Raw genomic sequence first — 15,539 nt, 5'->3', positions numbered from 1 at the left:
CATAATTAGCGAAGTTAAGACATTTGATCGTTAAAATTGCATAAAAAAGATAATTGTCGAAGGGAATAAAAAAGAAACGGAGAATACAAAAAGTAGAAAACTGAAAGCCTAAAAAAAGTATGAAACGAAATGCAAAATTTGTACCTTATACACCGCCCTCCCGAAAAGAAGACGAAAGAATTTCCCCCAAAAAACGACGGAAATACGAGCGATTTTTTTTTGAAAAAGCACCGATCGTGCATTACGCCTTGCATCTGCGAAAAAAATACATAATAGACGCAGTTAAGGCGCCTAATCGCTATAATAGCGTAAATGTACACCATTGGCGAAAAGAAACCAAATAAAACTATAAAACAATACAATACTGTAAGGTATTTGGCTAGTCTTGGCCAAAGCTGGCTTCAAAACAACTCGCAGTGAGGACGAGCGGCATCGGAATGCGGTGCATTAGTGGGCAATATTCTCTGAATTTCTGCGCGTTTCTTCTTGTAATAATTTACAATTGCCCCGTATTTTTCTTGATTTGTCCGGCCTTTTCTTGCTGTCGTAGCAAGTGCATGACACTTGCGCACATAAAGTCCCCGCGCACATCCGGCTTACCCAAGGACTTCAGCGACTCCCGAGCGAGAGCAAGCTAACTAGCCTTGAACTTCGCCCTTCTCAGCGGTTCATGGTCGGAAGAAAGGGGACACGACGGGGAGCTTTCTTGGCTGCCCCGACGCGCTCTTGACGGCTGTACGGAGGCCGTAACTACGTTTTCAGGGGCCCATCGTGTTTACCTGGAAATTTGTAACCATTGCAACATGTGTGCAACTTCACTGGCTTTATCTACACTCTTCCTGTGTTGACCTTTTGTTTTAATTCCAGAAACTTGCAACAAACTTGCCCTCGCACACTCTTGCCGTGTGAAGTGTTTTTTTTTTCTTTCTTTGTATATATATATATATATATATATATATATATATATATATATATATATATATATATATATATATATATATATATATATATATATATATATATATATATAAACGGGTTTGGAAATGAGGGGCTCGTTAGGAAATACAGAAAGAAATGCCGGCAGTCTACAACGCCAAAGAAGGCATAGGGGAATGTTAGACTATTTTTTACCGTTGGTGACGTTACATTATTTTTTTATAAATTACGTGAGAAAGAAATAAAGAAAAACACGCTCCCAGAGTGGGGACCGAACCCATGCCTTTCGATTAGATCTCGAATGCTTTACCGATTCGGCTATCTGGGCGACTGTGTTCTCCTTCACTTTCTGGGGTATTTATATTTACTGCAACTTTCTGCAACCTTTGCTTTCCGAGGTTTTCTTGACTGCCAACCCTTATTCTGTCTTAATTCACTGAGCCCCTCATTTCCCATTTCTGATTCGCTACATGCATAGCGAGGGCCTCTGTTCTGGCAGTCTTGGTGCCAAAGGGGGCTTAAGAGGGTGCAACGCTGGTCGACCACTCTCGACATGTCGTAGACACTCGAGTCACGGCCCGGGGGTTAAAAAGAAGGTCCCCTTCACCCCGAGTAGTCCGAGCGGCGCTGGCTACCACCCCCAAGTACAGCAAACAAAAAAATACCTAACATAAATACCCGATAAAGTGGTGGGGAAACACCCCCGCCAGTAGCGTAGTGGTCATCGTACCAGACCGGTATTCTGGAGGTCGTGGGTTCGGATCCCACCCGGCGGGAATTTTTTCACCACTGGCTTTCTGACTCAAAAAATTCTTCATTTCTTTCTTTGACGTAACGCATTCCCCCCTTTGCTTTCCGAGGTTTCCTTGACTGCCAACCCTTATTCTGTCTATATATATATATATGTGTGTGTGTGTGTGTGTGTACGGGATTCTTCTAATGCCGCCCGCTCTCTGCTTAACCTTTTACACTGACACACTCGCCAGAAGCGACGAGGGGTACGTGGGAGAAGCTCGCCCTCTGATAAGGAAGGAGTTGCGCACTCATGTTCTCGTTCTGTCTTCTATTCGTATTTACCCTTCCCAGAAGGTTTCTTTCGCGTTTTTTTTGTGCGCTAATTTTATTGTATATGTGCAGTGTATACTTGTGTTTCCATTAGACGACGAAGTTATGAAAACGCATCGGGGCCACGTAAATTTTGCTTGAGAAATGTCGACGAATAAACACTTTGTTAGAAGCCGGTCGCGGAATAAATGGTCCAGGAACAAATGGTCCCAAATTCAAACTACGAAAAAATGGTCCCACCACTACTGCCCCTATGCATGAGCGCCTGTATGAGGGAAGGAAGGGGGTCAATGTATTTACGTTTATATGTTTGTATTTCAGCACAATGTATTTTGCATCTGTTGTATATAATATACTTGCTAAGGCTGAATTTACTTGAGTGAAATGCGGTATACATTTTTTTTGTCGCACATGTACGTCCTCGCGTGCTTCCTTTCCTCGCCTTTTTTTTTTTTTTTTTTTTGTTCCGAATACCAGGCAAACCAGTGGCAGGCATCTCAATCAAAATCAGCGTGTACTGGGCAGCCTTCGGCCGGTGTTTGAAGCGAATACAATAACGGGCTGCCATAATTTTCTTATTTAATGGCTCTAAGTGCACTCGCTTCGGTAACATATTTCTTTGCTTAAGATGGTCCTCATTGCCCTCTTTAGAAGAAATTGACCATGGTGCTGACTGTCGCGGCAGCCTGGCTTGACCAGTGGCTAAGCCGATGTTCGCGATCAGACGTCCGCATGTCTCGAGACTGTGCCTGTCACCAACCTCCCTTACTAGCGACGTCTCGCGACAGGTGCAGCTTCCTGGAACACGGCCGGACTCACAAACTACCTTGAATTGGAAGGGAGCGTGGGGTCTGGCCGTGCGTGGAAAAGTTGCGGTGACAGAAAACTTCGGAGGGGGAGGGAGGGGGCAGAGAACTCACTACGCACTCACCCGTGAAGTGCTTGCTGACAAGAAGCTAATTGCGCTTCTTTCTGAGGCATGCCTCTACGTATTCTGTAAATCATGGATGGAGCCACATGTTTCCCACGTGGCTTTTTTTTTCCCGTGTTTGCAAGTAGCACATTCATTGGTTATGTAGTGACAATGCAGACAATTGAAATAACGATATTTTGATAAACCAAAAAGTCAAAAACAGAAAAAAATGAAAACAAACAAATATCTAATAACGGAAGAGAGAGAGAATAGTAATAAATAAGAATATTCGTCTTCAACGTTTTAAAAAACGCGAAGACAAAAATAAAAAAAGCCGGAGAAAAACGGCGGAAGTACGAATAAAAAATTCCCCAAACGGGCCAATCGTGTAATGCCCTGCACTAGCACAAAAATGCATGGTTGGCGTAACGCCGCGTTTAATGGTTATAACAGCGTAAATTGAGATAACCGACTTAACGGAATCTGAAAAACAAAGAAAACAAAAATTAAAAAACTCGAGAAATTATAAACTGCACTCCAGCAAGATACAACAAATTTGAAGAGAGAACCGACGTAAAGTTTTATAGATTTTTTTTTTGCCCGAAGATGTGATTGGGACCAATTGTTCCGGGACCATAAGTTTCGGGGCCATTTGTTCCGGGACCATTTGTTCAGGGACCATTTGTTCCTACACCCGTTAGAAGCGTATACTTTAAAGAGACCCTGCAACAGTTCTCTTAACCTTTTTTAAATTCCTATATGCTTTCAGAACGTAGTCAACAAACCTATCCAGTGTGAAGACGGGAGTCACAAAGCACCTTTGCCAAAAATTGTTGCTCTAAGCCCATCAGAAAACTGAGGAACTTGCTCAAGCGATTTTTCTCTCCTTCACGGCCTTGGCGTTCTTGGAGCGCTCAAATTACGTCATTACAGCAATGCAGCAGCTATTGGCCGGCTTGCTTTCAGCTGCAACAAGAAACGCATTCGATAGCCACTTTAGAAAAAAACCCAAAAAAGCAACGCAGAAATGGAAGACGGATCTGCTGCGACGGCAAATCACACAGGGTCGCTCCGTGCTGGCGACAACTGCAGCTTTCACAATATCTCCAGACGCAAAGGAAAGAGTAAAAACGTCTATCGGAAGTGTTGCAGGGTCCCTTTAATCCTGTGTGGAGGTGAGGGTGTGTGCGCGCTTATGGTGTGTGGGCATGCGTGCGGTTTATTTCCATCTTGTATGAGAGCCGAATAACATTTTTGTGCCTTTGCAGTTTCGTCTTGATAATAGAACTGAGTGCCCCGCTTTTTGCTTGGCCTGAATCGGTAACCTGCTCGTCATATTTTTTTCCGCAGGCGGAACTCTAACCGCTTGCTTTTCTTACCCTTTACCACGCAATGTTCACGTGGCTCTCACCGCAAACATGAATGTGTCCACTTCCTGTCTCACGTCTTCGACGGTGAAGATGCCCTGGCGGCAGTAGTCAGAGAGCAGATCCAGGAACGCCGGTCGCTTGTTCTCCGTCGCATCCGGCGCGGCCATTTCCTCGGCAGCGGGGTCGCCAAGGTCGGAGGAATCCCGCTCGCTCTCTTCGGTGTGTGCGGGGCCACGCCGGGCCGCGTCGGCTTGCTGGCGCTCCACGACCACCTAGTGGCGTAAGCCAGCCACGCATCGAGACAATGAAACCACGCGGAGGGAAAACGCTTACCGATTACAGACAATTGCTGCAAGCTAGCGCTGCCAGGAAGCTAACACTCGGCCTCGTTTCGTGATAGCACTTTTCTATTTTTTTTTCCTCCTGAAAAACTTGCGTATTCCCATCGACTGAACAAGAATGGTCATGTTTGGTGAAGTGCCCGATCACGGAGCTGAGATTTTTTTTTTTTTTTTGGCTTCCCGCCCACAGTCTTGGGCATTAACTAGTTGCTGGCAACGCAACGCGTACAGGTACCTATAGTTACTTTTAAGTTGGAGGAACTTGTAACTGCAATGGGGTAACTTTTCTGAAAATACCGTTACAGTTACTTCCTGTTTTGTAACGATATCATTCAACGACAGCTATCTTTAAATGCCGACGTACAGTTAGCGCTTTGAGCTTTTTCGGACTTTCTTCTTTTCAATATCCTCTCAATTTTTCCTTTTCCACAACACGGCTTCCCTCGCAGAGGGAAGTCACTGAGGAAGTCACTGAGTCACTCAGTCGCTGAGAAGTATAGAGGAAGTCACTGAGAGGTAGGATTGCCTTCCTTGCCGAAGACCGAGGTCAGAGGTCGATCTTAAGGGCGATTTCTTACAACTTTGTCCTTCGTTTTGTGTCCAGCGGGAACAAGAAAAAAAAAAAAAGAAACTGGTGATTAGAGCTCTGAAAACAGGAAAGCTCTCGGATGCCAATTTCGAGAAACAACTCATCCTAAGTTACAATTATTTGTGCATATCAATTCCCGGACACCAGGCGTGCAACATCAACATTTTGGGCGCATACCAGCTCGCTTCGCTGCAAATGTCGCCTAAAGACCGCGGTCTTCTGCCGCGCCTGCCATGTAAATGACACACCGCCACGGGGGAGGTGGAGGGGGGTGGGGGGGGGGTGATGAACATTCCCACCAGATTTAGTAGTTTGGAAATGTTTTGCCTATGCAAAAGTCTCGTTCAAGATTTCGTCTAAGTTTTGTCCAGGCCGCTGAATCGAGGGACAGAGAGACAGACAGGTAAGCTGTACGAAATTTTCGCGTTTGAGTAGGCTAATCAAAACTTGCTAAAACGGGAAATTGTGCGATTTTTTACGTCATTAAAATAAAAAAAAACTCAAAACGACGACACACAAGAAGAACGCAACAAACAGTATCAGCGCTGTGTCTGTCTGTTTCGTTTTTCTTGTGTGTCATTGTTCTGCGCTGGTTTTCCCTTTATTCAAGAAAGACGATTTAAAAGGTGACGCAAGAAACGAGGCGTACGCGACGATTGCTGGTATGGTAATGGGCTTAAGTGTGCCACCTTTGGTGTTCGCTTCGTCTGGGGTTTTACCACGTGCAATTTTTACTACCCGCATGCCTTTGGTCATTTCTATAAATAACCTGATTGATTGATTGATTGATTGATTGATTGATTGATTGATTGATTGATTGATTGATTGATTGATTGATTGATTGATTGATTGATTGATTGATTGATTGATTGATTGTGAGGTTGAACGCACCGATGCTCCACCGGCGATGAGGCGCGCCGTAGTGGAGGGCTGTGGATTAATTTTGACTACCTGGGGATCTTTAATGTGCACAGAAATCTCGAACACACCGGTGTTTCCACTTTTCGCCTCCATCAGAAAAGCTACTGCCGCGGCCAGGAATCGAACCCGCGTCCTTAGACTCAGCAGCACAACGCCTTAGCCACTGAGCCACCGCGGCGAGGTTTATAAATAAGCTGTGTCATTTGGTTGGTGATCAATTACTTGAGTTTATAAGTAATGGAAAAGTAACGGCGTTACTTTTTCACAGTAACTGTAACTGTAAAAAGTTACTTTTGGAAACACTCTAACTGTAACTGTAACAGAGCTACCTTTTTCTCAGGTGACGGTAACGTGCCCATCACGGCACTTTGGAGGGCACCTACTAATTAGGTTGCACCCGTGTCGCGTGCGTACAAAATGATGAACTTGACTAATAAATGTCGCCGAAGAAAACCGGGAAAATCTTTAGCCAACGCTGTGGTATTTCTTACCTTACTGCTCGAATTTAGGTTGGATGATAGTGTAAATCCACCAAAATAGAATGAGTATATCGTTTGTCTCACAGACGATTCAAAATGTAATGAGCAGTGGTGACGTAACTGATGTTACAGAAATGGGAAAATAAAACACAACTATGGCAAAGAAGATGAAACAAATAAAAAGAGGAAAGGGGAACACAGAACGACGTAAACAAAGGCAGATGAAGTTACCTTGGTGGTGAAGCGGTGCATTCTTCTAGTAACCTTGGCGAATTTAGTTCCTCGAGCCGTAACAGCGTACACAAAGTCCAGCCACATCCACGATTGCAGCGCTCGCTTCATAAACAGCTTGATGGCACTGCGCCCAAACAGGCCGAAGGGACAAAGAATTACGTGCGAAACAGGGCACAGCCATGCAAGTGCGCAGCAGACGAGCTACCATGTAGTGGCTTAAGCAGAAGTGGCTATTAAAAACAAAGGATGGGCAGGTCAGGGAATAATTGCGCACCGTTCCCGACACCCTAATTTGGCCCCGGACAGAGGAACAAGTGTTTGAGAGGAGGTGAAGTTAAGAATTTAACTAGAGCTAGGAGTGTAGATGTACAAAGACAAGAGAAGAATAGTGTCAGCGCCAGTTTGCGGGTTACGTCGTCAAGCAACTTTGCTCGCTTTTTTCCCTCCCCCTCTAATGCTGGTGACGTTTGTGCCACAATAGAACGTAATGGGACAATACTGTTTGCGTCGTTATAATACTACTATTATCATTTTGTAAATTTGAAACTATGGAATTCACAAAACATCCCACTTAGCTGACTAGGTTACAGAAAATGGTTGATTAGAATCATCTTAAGTACTTACCAGGAGAAGTATGTCGGCAAATTTTGCATTTCCTCTCATGGAAACGTCTTCCTAACTCCCTCCAGAGTATAAATTTTCTGCTGTCATGGCAACAGCAAGAAAATGCTCAAGATAACCGCAAGGTGTAATGACAGAACGGCTCAGCCACTTGTTGTGGCCGGTCACATAAAAAATTGTATCGGGCTCTTCAAACCGGTTCTTTGGGGGTTCTCCTAGAACATAAAGTAATTTAAGGTGGAAGTTTGAATTTTGAGTTCATTTTCCTTATGATACAATATATTCTCTTGCCTTCCCGCAGAAGCACTCGAAGGAGCTTGTATGCGGACGGGGCAGCCCATTTGATCGCAGAAACATCAATCACCCAATCAGCTTATAGCAATAGACAGAAAGCAACTGATAGTGAAATTGAATAACAAAACTGTGCGTGGACTATGCACAGAAAAATAAGAGCAGTAAAGCACATACATAACGAATAAAACGAAGAAAATAAGGGAGAAGTGGATAACCGCAATAACATGATTTTCATGATTGTCAACCGAGAAGCGAGCACAAACAAAAAGAACAGACAATGCAATACACAGCACTTGAAATAACATTACAGAATGACATTACACATTCTCTATGCTTGATTGCACCCAATCATTTACACGTTTCTTTTCAGTTTACCAACTGAAGCTACTGTAGAATCTGTCAAAAATTTATTAAAGTAAAAAGGTGCGTGGAAGTCTCGTGTTCTTTTAATATACACTGTGTAAACTCTGATAAAAGGTTCTATATGACGGAGGTCCCGAGTTTTTTGTTCTTTATTTTGTATTCATCTGATAAAAAAGTGCTTTGTGAGCAATGTAGCCACCAGTAGTTTTCGCACTGTCATCATAGAGTGACTACTCAGTATATCTGCAATGGCTGCCGTACTGCATGTGGAGCCGTTAGCAACTTTCTGGATGTTTTACGAATAATGTTATTTAAAATATTTAATTTCCCTTTTGAAGTCCATCTATAAATCATTATCCCGTACCTCAATATCAATCCACCCAGAGATTTGTACAGTATCTTTCGTAGACGGACGTCACCAGCAATTGTTGATTTATAAATAACACCCCAAACTGCTCTGTTTTCGCACAACGTTGTCAATATGATGGACAAATGAAAATTTATCATCGAGGGAAAGTGCCATTGTTGCAAGGGATCCATGAAAGTTCAAACGAAGAACCAATTTTTCTGTATGGGCTGTGAAAACAAGTGAATTGCGTTTTATAACGATTGATAAAAATATAGTTTTTATGAAACCATGTAGCTAATTTATAGATGTCCTCTTGCATTATTAGTCTGATTCCATTCATGGAACTCTCGCTAACCAATAAAAGTGCCGGATCATCTGCGTGCTGGAATGCTTTAGATTTTAAAGATAACTGTACCAAATCGTTTATGTAAAATTAAACAATAAAGGTCCTAAAATTGACCCTTCTGGAACACCATACTTCAATGTTAACAACTCACTAAAAGTGTAATTAATCCTCACAATCTGTTATCGTTCCTGAAAGTAGCTTGAAAATAGCTCTGCATATACCCTTTTTTTTATTTCAGAAGGATGTTTACGGTTGCGCAGTATAGTGCTTACGGTTGCGCAACTGAGAGCGAAGTTTAGCTCTATGTTGCCGCGGCCATGTTTCAAATTGCACGCAATTATTGTAATTGCTGATCACCGAAAATCTGTCCCGGTCAAAATAGCAAAAGGGGGGAAAATAGTCCTATGCAGTCACATTTATTTCAGCTTCAATTCGACATCTTCACACAAGGTTGGGAGACGGAGACAAAAATCTGCTGTCGATTCATGGACTTCTACGGGAAGTATGCTCAATCGCAAATGACAATCTAACGTGTTTTCTTTCGTGCTCTCCTTGGAATGCACCCCGTTGAACGCATATCGTCGCCGGAGCTCTCACAGAGTGGAAGGGCTGATGAGTTTTTTAAAGCGAATGTTTAGTGTCTACGCTGATGCCGTTGTACGCCAAACGTTCTGCAGGAAAGCCAACTTTCTCTGACGATGATGATGAATGGTCGTGGGTGAAGCGAAAGAAAAAAAGGCTTCTCGTGGGCGGAATCTAACCTAGGTCCCCCGCGTTATGAAGCTGGCGTCTATCCGATACCTACATTTCGACATGGCCGAAGCGAACGCCTAGCATCAGGTACCGATTCGCGCCGTACACACCAAACCCAAACGTTAGCCCTACCCACCTGAGAGTTGCTGAAGCCATTCTAGAAAGGTGGTGCGTACCTACAGAAGCACATACCCGAACCTCCTATTCTCAAATCTCACTAGAATCGGCAGGCACCCGGCCCGCGCACACGGCCCCTCTTTCTTCGGTTAACCCTGGCAAGCACCCCCTCAACGTCTGATAAAATGCATTTTGCCGAAATTACCAAAGCTTGCATAAAAGATTGTCTGCCGATTGCCTATAGGTGGCCTTAAAGGGGCCCTAAATAGATTTCCGAAGGTCACAATTTCAAGCGCGAAATCGCTATATTACGTGTTCACGGCAACATACACCAAATATTACACCTCTGCGTAAAGCAGAGGCCGCACAAACACGCAAAAAAGATCTTTCTTTCCTTCCATGTTTATTTGTCAATCCTCGTCGCCATTTTTACACACTCTTACGTTAATTTGTAATTTTGACGCAGCCTCTTTGGCGCAGCTGGCGCTGAAGACTACGGCGCTGCTATGGGCGGGTTCCCTTAAAGGAACACTGAAGGCAAATAGCAAGTTGGGCTCAGATGAAAGTTCAACTGGCCCGAATCCCTATCAGCGTTTATTCGGCGGCGAAGGATGCTTTAATTGCCGAAAATTTACCAACTGAAAAATGCATTTCATTCCTCGCACCATTTCAAGACATTTCGCGTGGCGTAAATGGTTGCCGGAAGCAAGTGAAACAGCGGTGTGGTCGAGCATGAAAACTAAAATCTACCGAGCGAACCATTGCGGCCTCAGGAGCCACTGGTCGCGCACTCGGCGCATACGACAAAACAACTTGCTCGCCTACACTTCCGTTACCTGCCACTCTCTGTGCGTCAATCTTGGTGCCGCACAGGACGTGAAATGGTGGTTAAACAATGTGAATGTGCCGCGCGGCCTTTCACTTTACCTACACAACGTCTAACGGAGAGTGCAACCCAAGCGAGAATGACGACAGGGGCGCTCTTTTGATTTGCATTCTCGTAATGGATGGCCGGGCATTAGTCGCTTCGGTGCGCTCGGCTTAACAACGTGGCTCCATCTGTTAGCTTAACTTGTAACATGGTGCAACGCTAATTTTTTCCCATCGCGATTAGGCAACGTTTTGCGAAGCGAGTTGCCTATTACCCAATCTGCCAAAAGTGTGCATACAGCTTTTACGAGAGCCTAAACCACCACTAGCAAACGCCTTGGCGCCAGTATGGTACGAAACACGTGCGTAACATGATACAGATATCATTTTACCTAAGTACACACCGTAGTGGAGCCCGGTATCGGGTTTGTGTATATCTTGGCCAGTTGCGTCGTTCTCATTGTGCCCGGGTGTAATGTGATGTTAACTTTCATCATTGCGGTTTGGTGAATCTTCCTCAGGCGTTTAGGTACTCTGCTACAGCAAAAACAGTAATGGCTTTTTGAGCGTGTGTAATGATGGTTAAGCATCGATTCGATAGTTCGGATAGGCTCATCGCCACAAGGACGGGTCAGATCCGCTCCCATTCTTTTTTTTTTTTTCATTCCTGTTCGCAGGAGGGTAATGACGACACAGCGATTTTCACGGTAGTCCACTACTACGTGGTTCCTTAGTACTTTTGAACGCCCCGGACTCTGCGTACACTGCGTTTTGATGGTTTTTAAACTTTCCTCAAAGGAATTTGATACTGTCTCGTCGCCTGCCCTTGTGTGAGCTTGTCTGTTTTTCGTTACTGGGAGAGCTTTTAGGGGAAGGCGCTGGATCGGCGACATATTCATCATGACATCCATCTGCTTTTTCTCTTAGGTCGAGCCTGTATTTAATATAATGACAGGTCCTAAATTTGTCTCTTCTAAGACATTCGATCATTTTGGGCTAGGAAAGGAAGCCCCTGATTTCTTCAAAAGTATTATATGACACAATTTAAAGAACCTTGCGGTGAACGTGAAAATAGGGAAGTTGAGAGCTGCCATATATTCTGTTCTGATATGCTGCCTTCTTCGGTGCGGGTAGGTTTCAGGTACGACATGCAGGCTGTGCGATTTCCGGCTAATGATGAGTGCCGGCATAAGTTTTGCCCTTTCTTTCAGTACCACTGTTCTTTTGTACAGGCTGCTTAGAATGTGGTCCGAATGGTCAAAGGTTTCCGGTATTTTAGAGATTGTGAGGTCGGCTCTGGCGCGTCTCTGTAGGGTCATGCCAAGCATGCTATATCAACAAACTGCGCGTAGTTTACAAGGTATGGATAACGCTGAAAAACGCGGAGCGTCTCTGCAGGCTGAAACACCGCTACACGCCCAACCACGGCAAGCATCTCCTGCATGGTCGAGAGCAGTGTTGCGGAATGGGCGTCCCCATTCCATTCCAATTCCATTCCGGGGAATGACAACTTGTCTTAATTCCATTCCTTTCAATTCCTCGGAATGCCAAAACTTCCCCCATTCCCACTCCGGGAATTGCCGGGCAGTGCAATTCCATTCCTCTAATTCCTCAACGTAAGAAAGGCACGTTGGTAGTTTCATCGGGTTATTATAAAGTTACCAATGAACACACTATTAACCTCATGTTATTACAAGCGTTCAGAACGGCTAAACTACGCAAAACACGTCACCAAGGTCAAGAGATGGGTCTAAGCCCACTCGTCATAGGCTAACTCATCACAGGTAAACTGGTTAGGAATGCCAACTCTTCACAGGGCATTTCGTACGAGGAATTCTTGTATCACCGGAATATTCGTCACACGGAAAACTAGCATTACGAGCTTGTTTTTGAACGTTAAAGCGATGTTTCCGCCTGCTATACGTCACCCATTTAAAAATGATGTAGGCGAGCGAGTGTTCTTTCAAAGTTTTTGACGTAGGAATTTATGTAAATATGCCGTCATACCGAGTTAATTGTATTAAAATGATAATCGCATATGCAAAGTTGTATTACATGGCACGCATAAAAAGTAAACAAATTGTTCTAAATGACGGAGTGAACAGGTTGTACATGAAACAAAAAAAAATGTTTATTGCACTCGCTTTGTACTATTGTACAATTTGTACGTTGTCTCGCTGTCTCGTTGTGTAGGCGTCTTGAACGCTGGTTTCCGACGTTGTTCACTGCATCAGGTGTTGCGGTGTTGCGGGCAATATTCCAGGTGTTGCAGGCAATATTCCGAAGCGTGTTGACGGGGGCTCCGCTGTCGTGATCGGCCAGTATTCTTGCGATGCGATCGTTGACATCTTGGTATTTGCGTGCGAGCTGGGAGGCGTGCTGTCCGACGATGACTACTACTACGACCACCGCAAAAAGCGACAACGGAACGTGTTAACAAACAATTACCCGCCGCGGTGGCGAAGTGAATATGACGTTGTGCTGTTGAGCCCAAGGATGCGGGTTCGATTCCCGGCCGCGGCGGCCGCTTTTCTGATGGAGGCGAAAAGCAAAAACGCCCGTGTGTACGAGATTTCGGCGCATGCACATTAAACATCCCCAAGTGGTCAAAATGAATTCGGAGCCCTCCACGTATACGGCGCGCCTCATCACCTGTGCAGCGTCGGTGCGTTAAACCCTACAATCAGTCAAATCAACAAATAAACAATTTCAAACCTAATCCAATGCCTGATGGTGTGTCCTTCAGTGTTTAGAGAGAGAGAGAGAGAGAGAGAGAGAGAGAGAGAGAGAGAAAACATCTTTATTTGTCCTGCAACGCGACGCGGCCTCACGTCGTGTCAGCCGGCCACTCGGCTTCCGTCACCTACTCATGCCTTACCCCCGGGTGGGGGTGACACTTTCGGGCGTTGAAGCTCGAGGGCGTCCGACACTTGCTGGACGGCCATGTGTTGTATGACGTAGTCTTTGCACGCCGCCGCACTGACAAGGTACGGCGGGAACGTCTCTGCTGCACTGGCCTCGCTCGGGTGTTTTCTGCAGTCCCACAGGATGTGGGCCACCGTGGCCCTGTCCTTCTTGCACATCACACACACATCACTGGGGTACACCTCCGGGCATATGTGTTTAGCTATCACTGGAGTCATCAGCGCACGTGTTTGCAACTGCCTAAACACCACTGCTTCGCGTCGCGTCAGTGTTTACACAGAAAGAAATCCTCCAGCTTAGCTATGGTTCAAGCCTTGCGCGAGTTAGTGCAAGGTTCGCCAATTTTTATTTTTATTTATTCGCAGACTGAAAGTGGGGGTGCGGGTTATATACAAGGGCAGATTATACGCGCGAAAATACGGACGTACACCACCTCAACACCCATGACGATCAGCACTTGAAGAAGTGCAGGTCGCGCTGACTACTCCAACTCCTCCTCCTCTCCCCTCCTTCCCCACAAAAAAAAAAAACAGCTCTTTATGCACACCTCCTGTTCACAAAGACCTCCACACGGCCCCCTAAATAGCCGTAACGAATTTACCATTGTAGAAACCAGCCTCAGACCGGCTTACAACGCCAATTTCCGGTCAGGGCTTCTAGGCTTTTGTTCACACGGCCGTGGTGTAACGAAAACAATGCGACGAAAAGTTCCTATCACGAGTTCCTATCTCGTGAATGCGCTGTACCAAAGGGCAACGAGTGTGACGAGTTTTCCGGTGTGTCGAGTTGGCCCATGATGAGTTTTCCGGTGAAGAGTGGGCTTGTGACGAGTGGGCTCGTTCCCCAAGAGATAATGCCTTTGTGGCATACCTCGTGCGGTGTAAGTACCCTAGCAATTCCCACTGGGGCAGTTCTCCCGGTAGTTATTACAGTATTTACATGGTCAGCATGTTTTTAAAAGTTTTGATGTTTTTGTTTTTTGAACTCGTTTGGGTCTCCGCGAAGTAGCAGAGATTTTCTTTTTTTTGGGGGGGGGGGGTACATCTGGAAAACCAGAAAAAATGCAAGCCAGAGTGGGCAAGTAGGGGTAAGTGTTTGGAGAAGAATATAAATAAGAGTTTAACAACCCTATACAGGAAAGTGAGACAGGGACGTAACCCAACAAAGTTCCTTGAAGACGGGCCACAAAGACCCGCGCCTCCGTTTTCACTGTTTCAACCGGCATGGGCACCCACCAAGGAAACAGCCGACTCGTGAACAACTTTTCAAAGAGGCATCTGGTTCTAGGTGATCCCGAACTGGGGAAGGTGGTAGCACCGACCTTCTCGTTCTTGGAAATTTCATCTGGAAACTTTGTCCGCGAATCCCCGCGTCGGAGCTGGGAGGTGCAGCCGTGGCCGCAGTTCCTATTACATGGGCTCTCCTGATTCGGCTGAATTCCCGAATCGATATTTTAGGCCTTAGTCGACGCTGCTTCGGGCAAAGGCGTCCGAGTGTCTAGACAAAAGGGATAGTAATGCAAAAGGTCCTGGGGAGAAGGGGGGAGCGCGAAGTGAGGTGTCGCGTAAGCTGATATGCGAAAGCTTGCTGCGAACACAAGCATCGCGCTAGCGTCTCGCAAAAAATAAAAGAAGCAAAAAAGAAAAGTGAAGCAAAAAAGAAAGTGAAGGGTGGGGAGACAGCTTGCGGCCGGGGCGAAGGCACCGCCGAGGTAAACAATCACAAGGCGCAGTTGGTGGTAGAGGGGGGGGAGGATACCGCAGCCGTGGTTCCCCACGACGGACACCAACGACTTAGAGCCGGGGCTATTACGCGGAGAATCTCGACGAACATCCTAGCAGCGCTGTCTAAGGACAGAAATTAGAATGGCCCCTTTTCCAGTACAGGTCCTCCTGTGGCCGCCGCGGCGAACTAAAATCGGCAGTAAGGCATGCCCCCGAGAAAGTTTGGCTTTCGGAGAACTCGTGCACAAAATATCCTGCTCCTGCAGTCCCTCCCGCACTGACCCGTCACCCGTACCTTTCACATGAATGTTACGGTAGCAGGCGCACAT

The 15,539-nt window shown here is 45.6% G+C and overlaps 1 protein-coding gene across 2 annotated transcripts in view; it reads right to left on the bottom strand.

Moving 5' to 3' along the window:
- Positions 1-15,539, bottom strand: part of LOC144139624 (cytochrome P450 4C1-like) — a 123,599-nt gene that overhangs the window by 36,806 nt on the left and 71,254 nt on the right. For both annotated transcript variants that reach the window (XM_077671924.1, XM_077671927.1), the window contains 2 exons: positions 6,846-6,972; positions 4,326-4,556 (listed from right to left, as the gene is read on the bottom strand). In XM_077671924.1, coding sequence (XP_077528050.1) covers positions 4,326-4,556; positions 6,846-6,972 — 358 coding nt within the window. The remainder of the gene's footprint in view (positions 1-4,325; positions 4,557-6,845; positions 6,973-15,539) is intronic.

This window comes from Haemaphysalis longicornis, unplaced genomic scaffold, assembly GCF_048455015.1.
Source record: "Haemaphysalis longicornis isolate Haplotype H1 unplaced genomic scaffold, Haemaphysalis longicornis Haplotype H1 scaffold_1, whole genome shotgun sequence".
Classification (NCBI taxonomy): Eukaryota; Metazoa; Arthropoda; class Arachnida; order Ixodida; family Ixodidae; genus Haemaphysalis; species Haemaphysalis longicornis.
Note: the sequence above shows the minus strand (reverse complement) of the source record. Positions and strands in the feature narration are given on the sequence as shown.